The sequence below is a fragment of the Cebus imitator genome, unplaced genomic scaffold (genome assembly GCF_001604975.1).
Source record: "Cebus imitator isolate Cc_AM_T3 unplaced genomic scaffold, Cebus_imitator-1.0 Scaffold311, whole genome shotgun sequence".
Classification (NCBI taxonomy): domain Eukaryota; kingdom Metazoa; phylum Chordata; class Mammalia; order Primates; family Cebidae; genus Cebus; species Cebus imitator.
Window position 1 is genome coordinate 390,156 of NW_016107626.1, and position 12,657 is coordinate 402,812.

Consider the following 12,657-nt stretch of genomic DNA (forward strand, 5'->3'; position numbering starts at 1 on the left):
CCGTCCTCCCCCTCCTCGTTCCCCGTCCTCCCCCTCCTCATTCCCCATCCTCCCCTTCCTCTGGCAATCACTATAATTCCAGGTTCTTCCTACAAATGCAATCATAAAACATGTGATCTTTTGTGTCTGGCATCTTTCACTTAGCATGACGTTTTCAAGGTGGATCCCTGTCGTAGCATGTGCACGTTCTTCATTGCTTCTGACGGCTGAATATGCACGACTCCACTGTACTGTGTGTTCCCCTTTGTGCACTCATTAGCTGGTGGACATTTGCATCATTTTTCTCTTTTGGCTATTTTGAATAAAGCTACTATGAACATGCATGTACAAGTTTTGGTGTGAACACCTGCTTTCAGTTCTCTTGGGTATATACCTAGGAGTAGAGTTATTGGATCACATGGTGATACCATGGCTAACTTTTTGAGGAACAACCCAATTGTTTTTAAAGTGGCAGCATCATTTTATATCCCCACCAGCCATGTTTATGGGTTCTAGATTCTCCACGCCCTCACCAACACTTCTTATTTTATTGCTTATTAGTTTATTATTATTATTTACTTTTGCCATGGTTGGTATGAAGTCCTAGCTCACTGCGGTTCTGATTTACATTTCCCTAACACTGATGGTATAAAGCATCTTTTTATATGCTTTTTGGGCATTTGGAGAAAAAAATCTATTCAAGTCCTCTGCTCATTTTTAAATTGGGTTTTTACAAAAAGTAACTAGGTGTGGCTAATTTTACAAAAATTGACTGGACTACAGCATGCCTGTAGTCCCAGCTACTCGGGCAGTTGAGGCACGAGAATCACTTGAACATGGAAGGTGGAGGTTGCAGTGAACTGAGATCATGCCATTGCACTCCAACCTGGGCAACAGAGTGAGACTCTGCTTAAAAAAAAAAAAAAAAATTGTGTTGTCTTTTGTTGTTGCATTGTAAGAGTTCTTTATATATGGATATATCATGCACATGATTTGCAAATACTTTCTCCCATTCTGTGGATCACCTTTTCACTTTCTTGAAAGTGTCCTTCAATGAACCAAAGTTTTAAACTTTGAAGTCACATTTATTTTTCTTTTGCTGCATGTGCTTTTGGTGTCATGTTTAAAAATCCATTGCTAAATCCAAAGAAGTTATGAAATTTTAATCCTTTGTCTTTTAAGAGTTTTATAATTTTAGAGCTTACATTTAGGTCTGTGTCAATTTTGAATTATCCAGTTGTCATTTATTTGTTTTTAACATTATTTAATTGTAAGCTTATATCATGTATATTTTAATTATGGCTGTGTTTCACAACTGGCTTGCACAATTTTTGAAACTTTAACCATCTGCTCTCTTGAGCCAGCATAAATGCTGTAGCTGCTCAGTGTGCCACTACTCCTATTTTAAAAATTTATTTATTTTTATATATTTATTTTTTGAGACAGAGTTTCACTCTGTTACCCAGGCTGGAGTGCAGTGGTGTGATCTTGGCTCACTGCAACCTCCACCTCGCCGGTTCAAGTAATTTTCCTGCCTCAGCCTCCTAAGTAGCTGGGACTACAGGCTCCTGCCACCATGCCCAGCTAATTTTTGTATTTTTAGTAGAGACAGGGTTTCACTGTGTTGGCTAGGCTGACCTCAAACTCCTGACCTCAGGTGATCCACCCGCCTTGGCCTCCCAAAGTGCTGGGATTACAGGTGTGAACCACCATGCCCAGCCATGCCACTACTATGACACCCTGCTTAGAACACCTTGCTGCTAACATCTGGAATGTGGATCATTTCCTTGGGGAATGGAGCTGGGCATGGGTGAAGTGTGCTTATGGAGCTCCTTGGGGATGGGTGTCTGTAGAAAAAGGATCTGAGGACCTCTGATTCTCTAGTCACGGGCCAGTCCAGAATTTCATTCTTGCACCTGGCTTTTCCTTTGTGATATGAAGAGCACAGCTGGACCTCTCTTGCCCCCTACTCTAGCATTTGCCAAGTGACTCCTCCTGGCTTAGAGGGAACCAGTTTGTCCTAACTCAATCTGGAGGGGCTTTGGAAGCCCCACCTTTGAGCAGAGACCTAAGTCTTGTCTTGAGGCTGAGGAAATGCTCTTTCCTGGTCGTGTCACCAGATCAAATACAGGATGCCCAGCTACACTTGAATTTCAGATACTCAGTGCTCCGTGTCTCAGTATAAGCACGGCGCATGTGAGATGTGGGACATACTTTTACCGAAAGTAATTCTCATGCAATACTTGGGACATACTCATACTAAAGAACTATGCATTGTTTATCAGATTTAACTGGGAGTCTTGGATTTTTGTTTGCTAAATCTGGCAAGCCTTTTTTTGGGTCAGGTTTTTTTCTTACTGTCTTCACCCTGCAGCAGAGACTCAGAACCTCAGAGTGGGAAGGCCCTGATTTCCTGTCCATTTTGCAGATCTGGAAACTGAGTCCCAGAGAAGAAAAGGGATTTGCCCAGGTGCACGGAATCACTGTGAACTTGGAGGACCTTGACAAGCTGCATGATTTTTTCATGAAGTCAGCACATTTTCTGAGTGTCTCCTCTGCATGGGGCACTGTGCTGGTGCCCAGGGATGATGGTAATGAACCTGCGGTGGACCTGTGTAGGTGGCATGTTAAGTAAGAGGCAGGATTCAGACAGATCTGGGTCCAAATCCCGCTTTGCTACATGTGAGCTTGCACAAGTTACTTCTGCTCTCTGAGCCTCTGCTTTCCCTTTTCTCCCTTGGGATGAGAGGACATTCTTGGAGAATTGTCAGGCTTCGGTGGGGTGAAGTGCTTGGTGCAGGTAGGGAAGACTGACTGCATAAGGAGAGAGAAGAGGTACCCGTGGTAAAGTGCGCTTGTCTTCTGCAGGTTGTCCAGCATCCTGGGCCGTCCAGATGATGTGGAATGGAGGCTCCAGAACCCACCTGCCCTGCCCCTCCTGCCAGGGACCAGCCAGCTCCCACTCCTGGCCCTCCAGGGGCCCCAGGTGGCCAGGCGTCACCTCACCTGACCCTGGGCCCTGTCCTCCTGCCGCCAGAGCAGGGCTTGGCCCCCACTGTGTTCCTAAAGGCCCTGCCCATCCCACTATACCACACGGTGCCGCCGGGGGGCCTCCAGCCGCGCGCCCCCCTCGTGACAGGCAGCCTGGATGGAGGCACCGTGCCGTTAATCCTCAGCCCGGTGCTGCAGCCTGAAGGGCCTGGCCCCACCCAGGTGGGGAAGCCGGTGGCCCCTACGCTGACAGTGAACATTGTGGGCACTCTGCCTGTCCTGTCGCCGGGCCTGGGGCCCGCGCTGGGTAGCCCAGGCAAGGTGCGGAATGCTGGCAAGTACCTGTGCCCGCACTGTGGCCGCGACTGCCTGAAGCCCAGTGTTCTGGAGAAGCACATCCGCTCCCACACAGGCGAGAGGCCCTTCCCGTGTGCTACCTGCGGCATCGCCTTTAAGACCCAGAGCAATCTCTACAAGCACAGGCGGACGCAGACGCACCTCAACAACTCCCGGCTGTCCTCCGAGTCTGAGGGGCCTGGAGGTGGCCTCCTGGAGGAAGGGGACAAGGCCGGAGAGCCCCCCGGAGCAGACGGCAAGGGCGAGAACAAAAGCCAGGGGATGCGCGAAGGGGCCTCGGAGAGACCCCTTTCTCCCGGCGCCCACGTGCCCCTTGTTGCCAAGAACCTGGATGTGAAGACTGAGGCTGTTCCCTGTTCAGGGTCCGCATTTGCCGACAGAGGCGCTCCTTGGGACTCTGCCCCCACGGCGTCAACCTGGCTCCCCGCAGCCGGCAGGCAGCCCTGGCGCAAGTTGCCGGAGCAGAAGTCCCAGACGGCCGGGAAGCCGTTCGCCCTGCAGCGGCAGCAGGCGACGGCCGCCGAGAAGTCCTGGGACACCAAGGCCCCCGAGGGCCGGCTGCGAAAGTGTGAGAGCACAGACTCCGGGTACCTGTCGCGCTCCGACAGCGCAGAACAGCCGCCCGCGCCCTGCAGCCCCCTGCACAGCCTCTCGGAGCACAGTGCCGAGTCCGAGGGCGAAGGCGGCCTGGGTGCAGGGCCGGGGAGCGCGGGGTCCGAGCCCGGGGTGCGAGGAGCCGGCCTGGAGCTGGAGAAGAGGCGGCTGGAGGAGCGCATCTCGCGGCTCATCTCCCACAACCAGGCGGTGATGGACGATGCCCAGCTGGACAACGTGCGGCCCCGGAAGACCGGGCTGTCCAAACAGGGCAGCATCGACCTGCCCACGCCCTACACCTACAAGGACTCCTTCCACTTTGACATCCGTGCGCTGGAGCCGGGCCGTTGGAGGGCCCTGAGCCCCACGTGCTCCACCTGGACGACCCCTGACAAGTCTCGGCCCCTCTTCTTCCACTCCATCCCCACTCAGCTCTCCACCACCGTGGAATGTGTCCCCGTCACCAGGAGCAACTCGCTGCCCTTCGTTGAGGGCTCCAGGACGTGGCTGGAGCCCCTGGAGCCCCGGGATCCCTGGCCAAGGACGCAGAAGCCTCTGAGCCCCAGGCCCGGCCCAGCCCGCCTGGGTTGCCGCTTGGGGCTGAGCTCAGCTGATGTCCCCGGGCACCCCCGGGCCCTGGTTAGACAGGCCGCCGTGGAGGACCTGCCAGGCACCCCCACTGGAGACGCCCCGGTGCCTGAAGAAGACAAGGAGGCAAAGAGAACTGCTGCGCAGGAGGCCGTGGCCAGCAAGGGCAGGGCGGGCGGCAGGAAGTGCGGCCAGAGGAGGCTGAAGATGTTCTCCCAGGAGAAGTGGCAGGTGTACGGGGATGAGACATTCAAAAGGATCTACCAGAAAATGAAAGCCAGTCCCCATGGAGGCAAGAAAACCAGGGAGGTGGGAGTGGGCAGTGGGGCAGAATTGGGCCTTCCTCTGCAGAAAATGGCAGCAGGGAGCTTGGGCACAGTCCCCACCCAAGACAGGAGGACCCTTGTCCATGAGGACATATCCACAGGGGTCACGCCAGAGCCTTGGGGAAATCCACCTGCCGTGGAGGCCTCTTTGGTGACTGAGCTCCCTAAGCATGGGGAGACAGTAGCCAGGACAGGAGATGGTAACCAACCCAGGTTGGAAGAGGCTGTGTCATCCCCCGCATCCGGCGGCAGAGACAGTCCCTGTTCAGGCAGTAGGAGCCCCCTGCTCTCTCCAAATGGGAGGCTGGAATTGGGGTGGCAGCTGCCCCCAGCACCTGGCTCCCTCAAAGGGGGTGACCTAGAAGCCCCCAGGCCAGTTTTGCCAGACCCCAAGCTGGAAGGAGGTGGGGGGAATGTTCAGGAGACCTGCCTGTGGGCCCAGACTGTCCTAAGATGGCCCAGCAGCAGCTCTGGAGAGGACAAGCTCCCCTCGGAGAGGAAGAAGCTGAAAGTGGAGGACCTGCACAACCAGGAGGAACCGGAGCCTGTGGGTGCAGAGAGCCCACGTGGGCCCACGCAGGCTGCCTCTCTGCCATTTCACAAGCAGGATGCTGACCCTGGGGAGGTGCCAGGGGGCTCAAAGGAGAGTGCCGGGCCAGTGGACGAGCCTCTGGAGTCCTCTGGAGACTCCTTGGCTGCTGCTTCTGTTGCCCCGAAGAGGGTTGGGCTGAGGGACAAGGCTCCCCCACCGCGTCCTGCAGCCCCAGGCCCCGGGGAGCAGCCCCCGCTGCCCACTCCACCTCTGGCTTCTAGAATCCTCCCTGCCCTGGCAGGCAATGCCTTTCCCCCTAAGTACCTCCTCAGTTTACCTCAGGCAGAGACCCCCACACCACTGCCAGTTCCCGGGGGACCCAGGCACAGCCAGGACACTCTCTGCAGCAGTGGGTGGCCTGAGGAACGGGCATCTTTTGTTGGGTCGGGACTGGGGACCTCTCTGCCTCCCAGCCCAGCCTCAGGCCCCTCCCCAGGTGAGGCACACAGCATCCTGGAGGACCCCAGCTGTTCCAGGCCATGGGATGGGAGAAAAGGGGCACAGGTGGGAGCGGACAAGGGAGACAGGATGGCTACTAGCCGGCCAGCAGCCAGGGTGTTGCATGTCTCAGCCTCAGGGGCTCCAAGGGAGACCACCTTCTCCCAGCCTACCCCAACGTGTGAGGCCCATTTCGTCCAGGACCTGGAGGGTGACAGCCACCATATCTGTCGCCTCCGCATGGGCAGCACTTTGGCAAGGGCTAGGCCCTCTGGGGATGTCTCAAATCTCTGGGTACCCAGCTGGGAGGTGGGGGAGCCTCCTGAGAATGCCCCAGAAGACCCTCCTTCAGAGTCACTTGCAGGGCCTGACCCGTGTTCCTCCCTCCAGCCTGGCTCCTTCCTCACTGCCCTCACTCGGCCTCAGGGTGTGGCCTCAGGTTGGCCAGAGCTGGCCCTGTCTTCCCACTCAGGGACATCCCGGAGCCACGACATCCACAGCCTCCACAGCCCCTTTCCCTCGCTGAAGGCTGAGCCGAGGCTCACATGGTGTTGCCTGAGCCGCAGCGTCCCTCTGCCTGCGGAGCAGACAGCAAAGTCGGCATCTGTGTACTTGGCGCTGCACTTTCCTGGCAGCGGCCTCCAGGATGAGGGTCCGGACGGCCCTCCTGGGAGCAGTGGAGGATGGACCCGGACAAGCCCTGGAGGAGGAGAGCCGGTGCAGATGTTCAAGGTAAAGCTGGGCTTTGCCCCCGGGGCCCGGGGTTGAGGGAGCATGTCATTAGCCCACAGGACCTGTCGTGAGGGAGGGAAGTGTGAAGCCATCCCATGTAGCGTCTGCTGTTCTCCATGTCTGCTTGCTTGTTCCTCCGGGAGGCTGGGGATGCCACATACACGGCAGGAAAGAATAAAGGCCCAAATGCAAACCAAAACAGAGTGGTGGAAAACAAAAATTCCACAGGAAAGAATTATTGTACTTGAGACACTGGGTGAGATATTCTCCATAATCAAATGTAAAATTTCCCTGAGCTTCCTGGTGACAGGCAAAAAGTAAAATGAAACGCTCCATCAGAGGTGGCTCTCTGGATCACGCTGAGATTAGAAAGCAGGAAGCCTTACTGAGAGATAGACTCCCAATAATTGAGAGGGTCCTTAACACCGGGGATTCTGGAGAAGGAATTACTGTCGATTGGACTCAGACCTCCCTCTGAGGTTCCTGGGAGCAGAGATAAAAGGGGGAATGTGGTGGATGCTCACGGGTGTTCTCACTTGGTGATGAAATAAAGCATAGCTTCATCTTGAGATGGAGTTCACGCACCTGGTTGTGATGACTGAGGGCTTCGTTCTGCTTTGGGGTAGCTTGGGCCACGCCACTGAGGACAGTCCTGGAGGCTCAGCTCTAATTTAACCCTTGTGGACAGTGACAAAGGCCTGGAAACCAGAGCCTTGCAGGTTGTTCAGCTGTCCCTAGGTGAAACTCAGAGTTGTGGGGAGTGCTGTTTCATCTCAAGAATAGCAGGTAAATCAGGAGGGCCCCAGAGGTGTGAGGGCCCCCAGAGAGGTGGGGTTAGGGAGAAGAAAGGAGCTGGTTACCGTGTTCTTTGGCATCCAGTTAACACTGATGGCATAGGCTTTCCTCTGTGGTCGAGCCCAGGTGGGTTTCAGGAGGTTCTGTCCAGGAATGCTCTGAGTTGCCTGGTTGGCTCAGACCACTTAGCAATGCAGTATTTGTTTTGATTTCTGAAGACAGGCATCCTGTCTGCAGAGAGAGAATGCTTCTGAGTTGTCCTCATCATGAGGACTTGGAGTAATGTGATGCCATCATGCTTGGTATTTTCAGCTCCCCTACCCAACAGTCTCAGGGGTGATGTCCCAGGACCAGGTGTCTGAGCCACAGCGGAAGAAAGGCCTGCCTCGTAGGAGGACAAAGATGTCTCGTGGGAACAGCAGGCAGAGAAAATTGAGGATCAACCCTAAAAGGTAGGGTGAGTGGCCACCTCTGTCATTTCCACACATACCCTCAGCTCACAATTTTGCAAAACCTCAAGAAGAACTTCGGATGGGATTCAAAAGGTATCTGTGTGCTCCAGAGAAAGAGTTCCTGTTTCCTAGGGTTTAGAGTTTCGTGATTAAAGGACTGAATTTGTTTCCCCGTTAGTCCCCCCGCCCCTTACAACCCAATGCCTGTGTGTTTTTCGATGGCACCTTTCTAAGGCCAGGAATCCAGCAAATCTTTGAAATAATTGCATCGAAAACACATCCATTCAACTTAAGTCCTGAAGAGACAGTGTGTTAATTATTTACAGGTTTTATTGCTTTCTTAATTATGCAAGCAATGAATGTCCTTTGCAGAAAAATTAGACAATACAGATGAGCAAAGAGAAGACAATAAAACATCCTAGTAATCTCACCACGCAGAGATAATCACCAAGAACATTCAGGAGTGTGCCCTTCCAGTCTTTTCCTTGCGGTATGTGCATGCTTGTGTCCACTGCTAATGAACAGGAGGACCTTCGGATCTTCCTGCTGCTCAGTCATTGTGTCTTTCTTGGATTGTCTTTCTCCTTTGCTCAAAACCTGTCAGGCTGTGCATTGCATACAAATTAAAAAGCAGATTCTCTAGCCAACCCTTGCCCTCTTTTCCCCTCATTTTCCCTGTGACCTCCTCCTCTCCTGCTTCCCCTCCACCCTAACCCCATTCTTTAATCCACATTCTAATCCCAGATCCCTGATGCATACATGCTCCACACCTCAGCTCTCAGCATTCTCCCCCTAGACTCCTAGACTGTCAATCCTTTTTTTTTTTTTTTTTTTTTTTTTGGGATGGAGTCTCACTCTGTTGCCCAGGCTGGAGGGCAGTGGCACAATCTTGGCTCACTGTAACCTCTGCATTTGGGGTTCAAGCGATTTGCCTGCTTCAGCCTTCTGAGTAGCTGGGACTACAGGCATGGGCCACCACACCTGGCTATGGATTTTTTTGTTTTTTGTTTTTTGTTTTCATTTTTAGTAGAGATGGGGTTTTGCCATGTTGCCCAGGCTGATCTCGAACTCTTGGCCTCAGCCATCCTCTCACCTTGACCTCCCAAAGTGCTGGGATTATAGGTGTGAGCCACTGCACCTGGCCTGTCAGTAATTTATCCAAAGCCTGGATATTCTTCAAGGGGCTATCCAAATTCCTAACTTTCCCCTGTAGCTGCTCAGGCCCTCAGTGGCTAGAGTTGTCCTCTTCTCTTCTGGCTCCCCGTCCCACCTCTATCAATGGTCTGCCGGGACCATGTGTCCAGAGCCAACATTATGGAGCACTTGCTGTGCACCAGGCTTTCCCTAATCACTTTCTCGCATGGATTGTTTCAGGAGATCCCACCAGGTACTGCCCACAATGTGGATCGTATTGTTAGCCCCATTTTTCTCATGAGGAAATGGTGACACAGAGAGCTTAGATGACCTCCCTAAGGACCCAGATTTGAACCAATCAGTCTCTTTCCATAGCCTGTGTGCCAACTGGTGGCTTGTCTTGGTGCACCCCAGCCTGTCCTGGGCAGTCTAGTGGCCTGGCATTTTCTAGATTTGTCTTGCAGTGCCTGAGATTCTGCATTTCTGACACAGCCAGGTGATGGTGCTGGCCTGACCCCCAGAGCAGGCTTGGAGGAGTGGGGCTTTCCTTTTCAGCATCCCTCCTTTCTCATCACTCAGGGTCCTAAGACAGAAGCCCAACTTAAGGTAGTCTGAACAAAAGAAGACCCCCCTCCGGCCTGTGTAATCGGGGCCTCCAAGCCTCATCATCAGCCCTGGCCCAAATTTGGTGGTGTGGGAAGGATAGTCTTCCAAAGGAAAATTGAAATGCTGTTCTCAGGGAAAGGGGAACGCATTGCATTCAGATGGAGGAGCTGCATGTGGGTCTCTGGGAACTAAGGGACATTGGCCCATGGTTGCTGGTCCTCCCCAGTATGTCACCAACAAGGAGGAAGCACTCAATTACATCTGACTGGCAACTGATGAGCCTGAAGTCTCCAGGCATCATCAGGAAGATGTGGGGAGGGGAAGAGGGTAGGATGCCTCACAAACAGCTCCCACTTTCCCAAGACTTCAGCTTGACTAATTTGACAAATATTTACCATGCACCTTCTATGCACCTGGTGCCCACACCTAGAGGTGGCTGGGGAAACTTTCTTAATCCAGAATTGGAGATATCTCTCCAGGACATCTTGCAAACTCACTAGCAGCTCTTGGGCCAAACACAGTGCATGTAAGAACCTTGTTAGGCCAAGTGTTCTAAAATTTTTGACCCTTACCAGCCACATAATTAGAGGAAAAGATTTCTCACAAAAATCTGGATTTCTAACTTTTCTTGAAACATGGGAAGCTTTGAAGACACTGGCCCTGCCTCCTTGCATGGCAACAGCCAGCTGGAGATGAGCAGTGGCCACAGGTGAGAGCAGGGCTCTCCACTGTGCCCTCTAGCTCGCCTGTCCTATTGGCTTACCCTCAGCCAGCCTCTTTCAGTTATGCTATCTGCCTGGCCCCTATAGCATTTGAGTTTGCAAATTTTGGCCTCAATAGTGGGTCTTGTGAGAATAGACTGCATCTCCACTCAACAAATCACAGTAAGAGTCCATGGATGGGTACAGGGAGCAGGGGCATCGCAGAACAAGGAGGGGTCTGAACAAGGACTTGAAGCTCTAACCAAGAACCCCTGGCTGGGTGAAATGAGGAGGAAGCTGTTGAGCTTTTTATGTCCACAAACATTTATTGGTCAATCATGATTCATTCATCATTGATCCTTTTGTTGGTTCATGACCGTCTTTTGAGTGAATTCCAGCTTCAAGGCCTTTGCACCTGCTAGTCCCTGCACCTCCACCTGCACACTCCACCTCTTGTTCCTCACATGACTGGCTCCCCTGTCTCAGAAAAAAACATCATGACCGTGAAGGTATGGATGTCTTTGAGGGGAGATATTATTCTGCCTACCACACTATTATTCACCCACCCACACATGTGTTTGTAGCTATTTATCCATCCATCTGCTTACCCACCCACATATCTATCTTCTGTCCATCCATCCATTTGTCTATCAGCCATCTAACTCTTGTGTTCTCTCCTCAAGAAGGAAGACTACTTCTTGATTCATTTTCCCACTTTCACTTCAGTTGTCTTGATGTTCTACAGAAAATGAGATACTGTAGCAGAGATTTCTCTATAGTCCTTAGCTCACAGAAAATGATAAAGTTCATGTATAAGAGTATTGGTTCTCTTCTAAGTAAAGTGGCATTGTGGGAATAGACTGCATATAAAGTATTACCTTATATGTTATATAAGAATATATAGAAAAGAAAAAAAGATAATTATGTTGTTTTATATATTTGGCACCAATCGTATCAATCTGTTTTCATACTTTGCAAATCACCAGTAATATATGGTATGTTTTGTATCTTTAAAGTACATATAAATGTATCATGCTTTTATCATTCTTCAGTTTGATTTTTAAGGTCCACATTGTGTTTTTGAAGATCTCATCATGTCAGGACATACAGATCAAATTCATCCATTCTGATTGCTCTAGAGTGTCTCATTCATGAGTGACAGTTTGCCCTTCATTCATAAGCTTCCTATGATTGTGATTTTTAAAGTGATGAATATGATTTATAGGATCCTGTATATATCCTAGATCTGTATGTTTTGCCTGTTATGTATACCTTAAATACGTTTCCAAGTCTATTACTTGTCTTTTTTTTTTTTTTTTTTTTTCTTTTTTTTTTTTCTGTTGCACAGGCTGGCCTCAAATGCATAGCCATACCTCCTCAAGAACTAGAACAACTGGCCTGAGCCACCTAGGCTCTATTACTTGTCTTTTTAAACCCATTTATTGATATGTACCCACATAATTGCCCATCTCTTGTCTTTTCATTTGTTTCTTCATGTCACATCTTCCTTCTGGCATTATTTTCATCTGCCTGAATCATATTCTTTAGAATTTCCTTTAGAGAAGAAAATTCTCTTAGCTTTTATTACTCTGGAAATATATTTATTTCATCATTGTTGTCGAAAAATATGTTTGCTGGGTACACAATTCCAGGTTGACAGTTATTTTCTCAACACATCAAAGCTATCATTACACCATCCTTCAGCTTCCATTTTGTGGTAAAGAAGCCGGCTGTTAGGCTACTCATCCATCTTTTGAAAGTCTTTTTTCTCTGGCTACCTTTAAGATCTTATGTTATCCTTTGGTGTTCCCTAGTTTTACTTTGATGTATATAATGTATGTTGCTTTTTATTTGTTCCATTAGGAATCCACTGGATTTTTTAAATTTGTGGATTAGTGTCTCTCTGTAAAAAATTCTTAGCCATTATTATTCTTCAAATTTTGCCCCATCCTGTTTGATCTCCTTCCTTTCTGAAATACTGAAATAATATATATTAAGCCTTGTCTATCTTTTATGTCTCTAAACTTCCACTTTTAATAACTTTGTTTCTCTGTGCTATGATCTGGATACTTTTTTCAAATCTGTCTTTAAAAGTTTACCAGTTTTTTTAATCCACTGAGTTATTTTTTGTAAAGCTTTGTTAAAGTATAATTAAATTTTAATAAATTAAATAAATGTTGACATATGTATATACCTGTGAAACAAACAATATAACCAGGATCATGAGCATATCTGTCAAGCCCAAAAGTTTCCTCCTTTCCTTTTGTAATTCCTCCATTCTGCCCATCCTGTAGTCCTTCTATCCCCAGGTAACCGCCGATGTGCTTTCTGTCACATAGGACAGTTTGCTTTTTCTAGAATTTTCTAGAAAT

The 12,657-nt window shown here is 50.1% G+C and overlaps 1 protein-coding gene across 2 annotated transcripts in view; it reads left to right on the forward strand.

Annotated features, from left to right (window-relative positions):
* ZNF831 (zinc finger protein 831) overlaps positions 1 to 12,657 on the forward strand; it is a 112,589-nt gene that overhangs the window by 43,080 nt on the left and 56,852 nt on the right. For both annotated transcript variants that reach the window (XM_037729562.1, XM_037729563.1), the window contains exons 2-4: positions 2,408 to 2,570; positions 2,848 to 6,597; positions 7,705 to 7,844. In XM_037729562.1, the coding sequence (XP_037585490.1) occupies positions 2,884 to 6,597; positions 7,705 to 7,844 (3,854 nt within the window). In that variant the 5' untranslated portion in view covers positions 2,408 to 2,570; positions 2,848 to 2,883. The remainder of the gene's footprint in view (positions 1 to 2,407; positions 2,571 to 2,847; positions 6,598 to 7,704; positions 7,845 to 12,657) is intronic.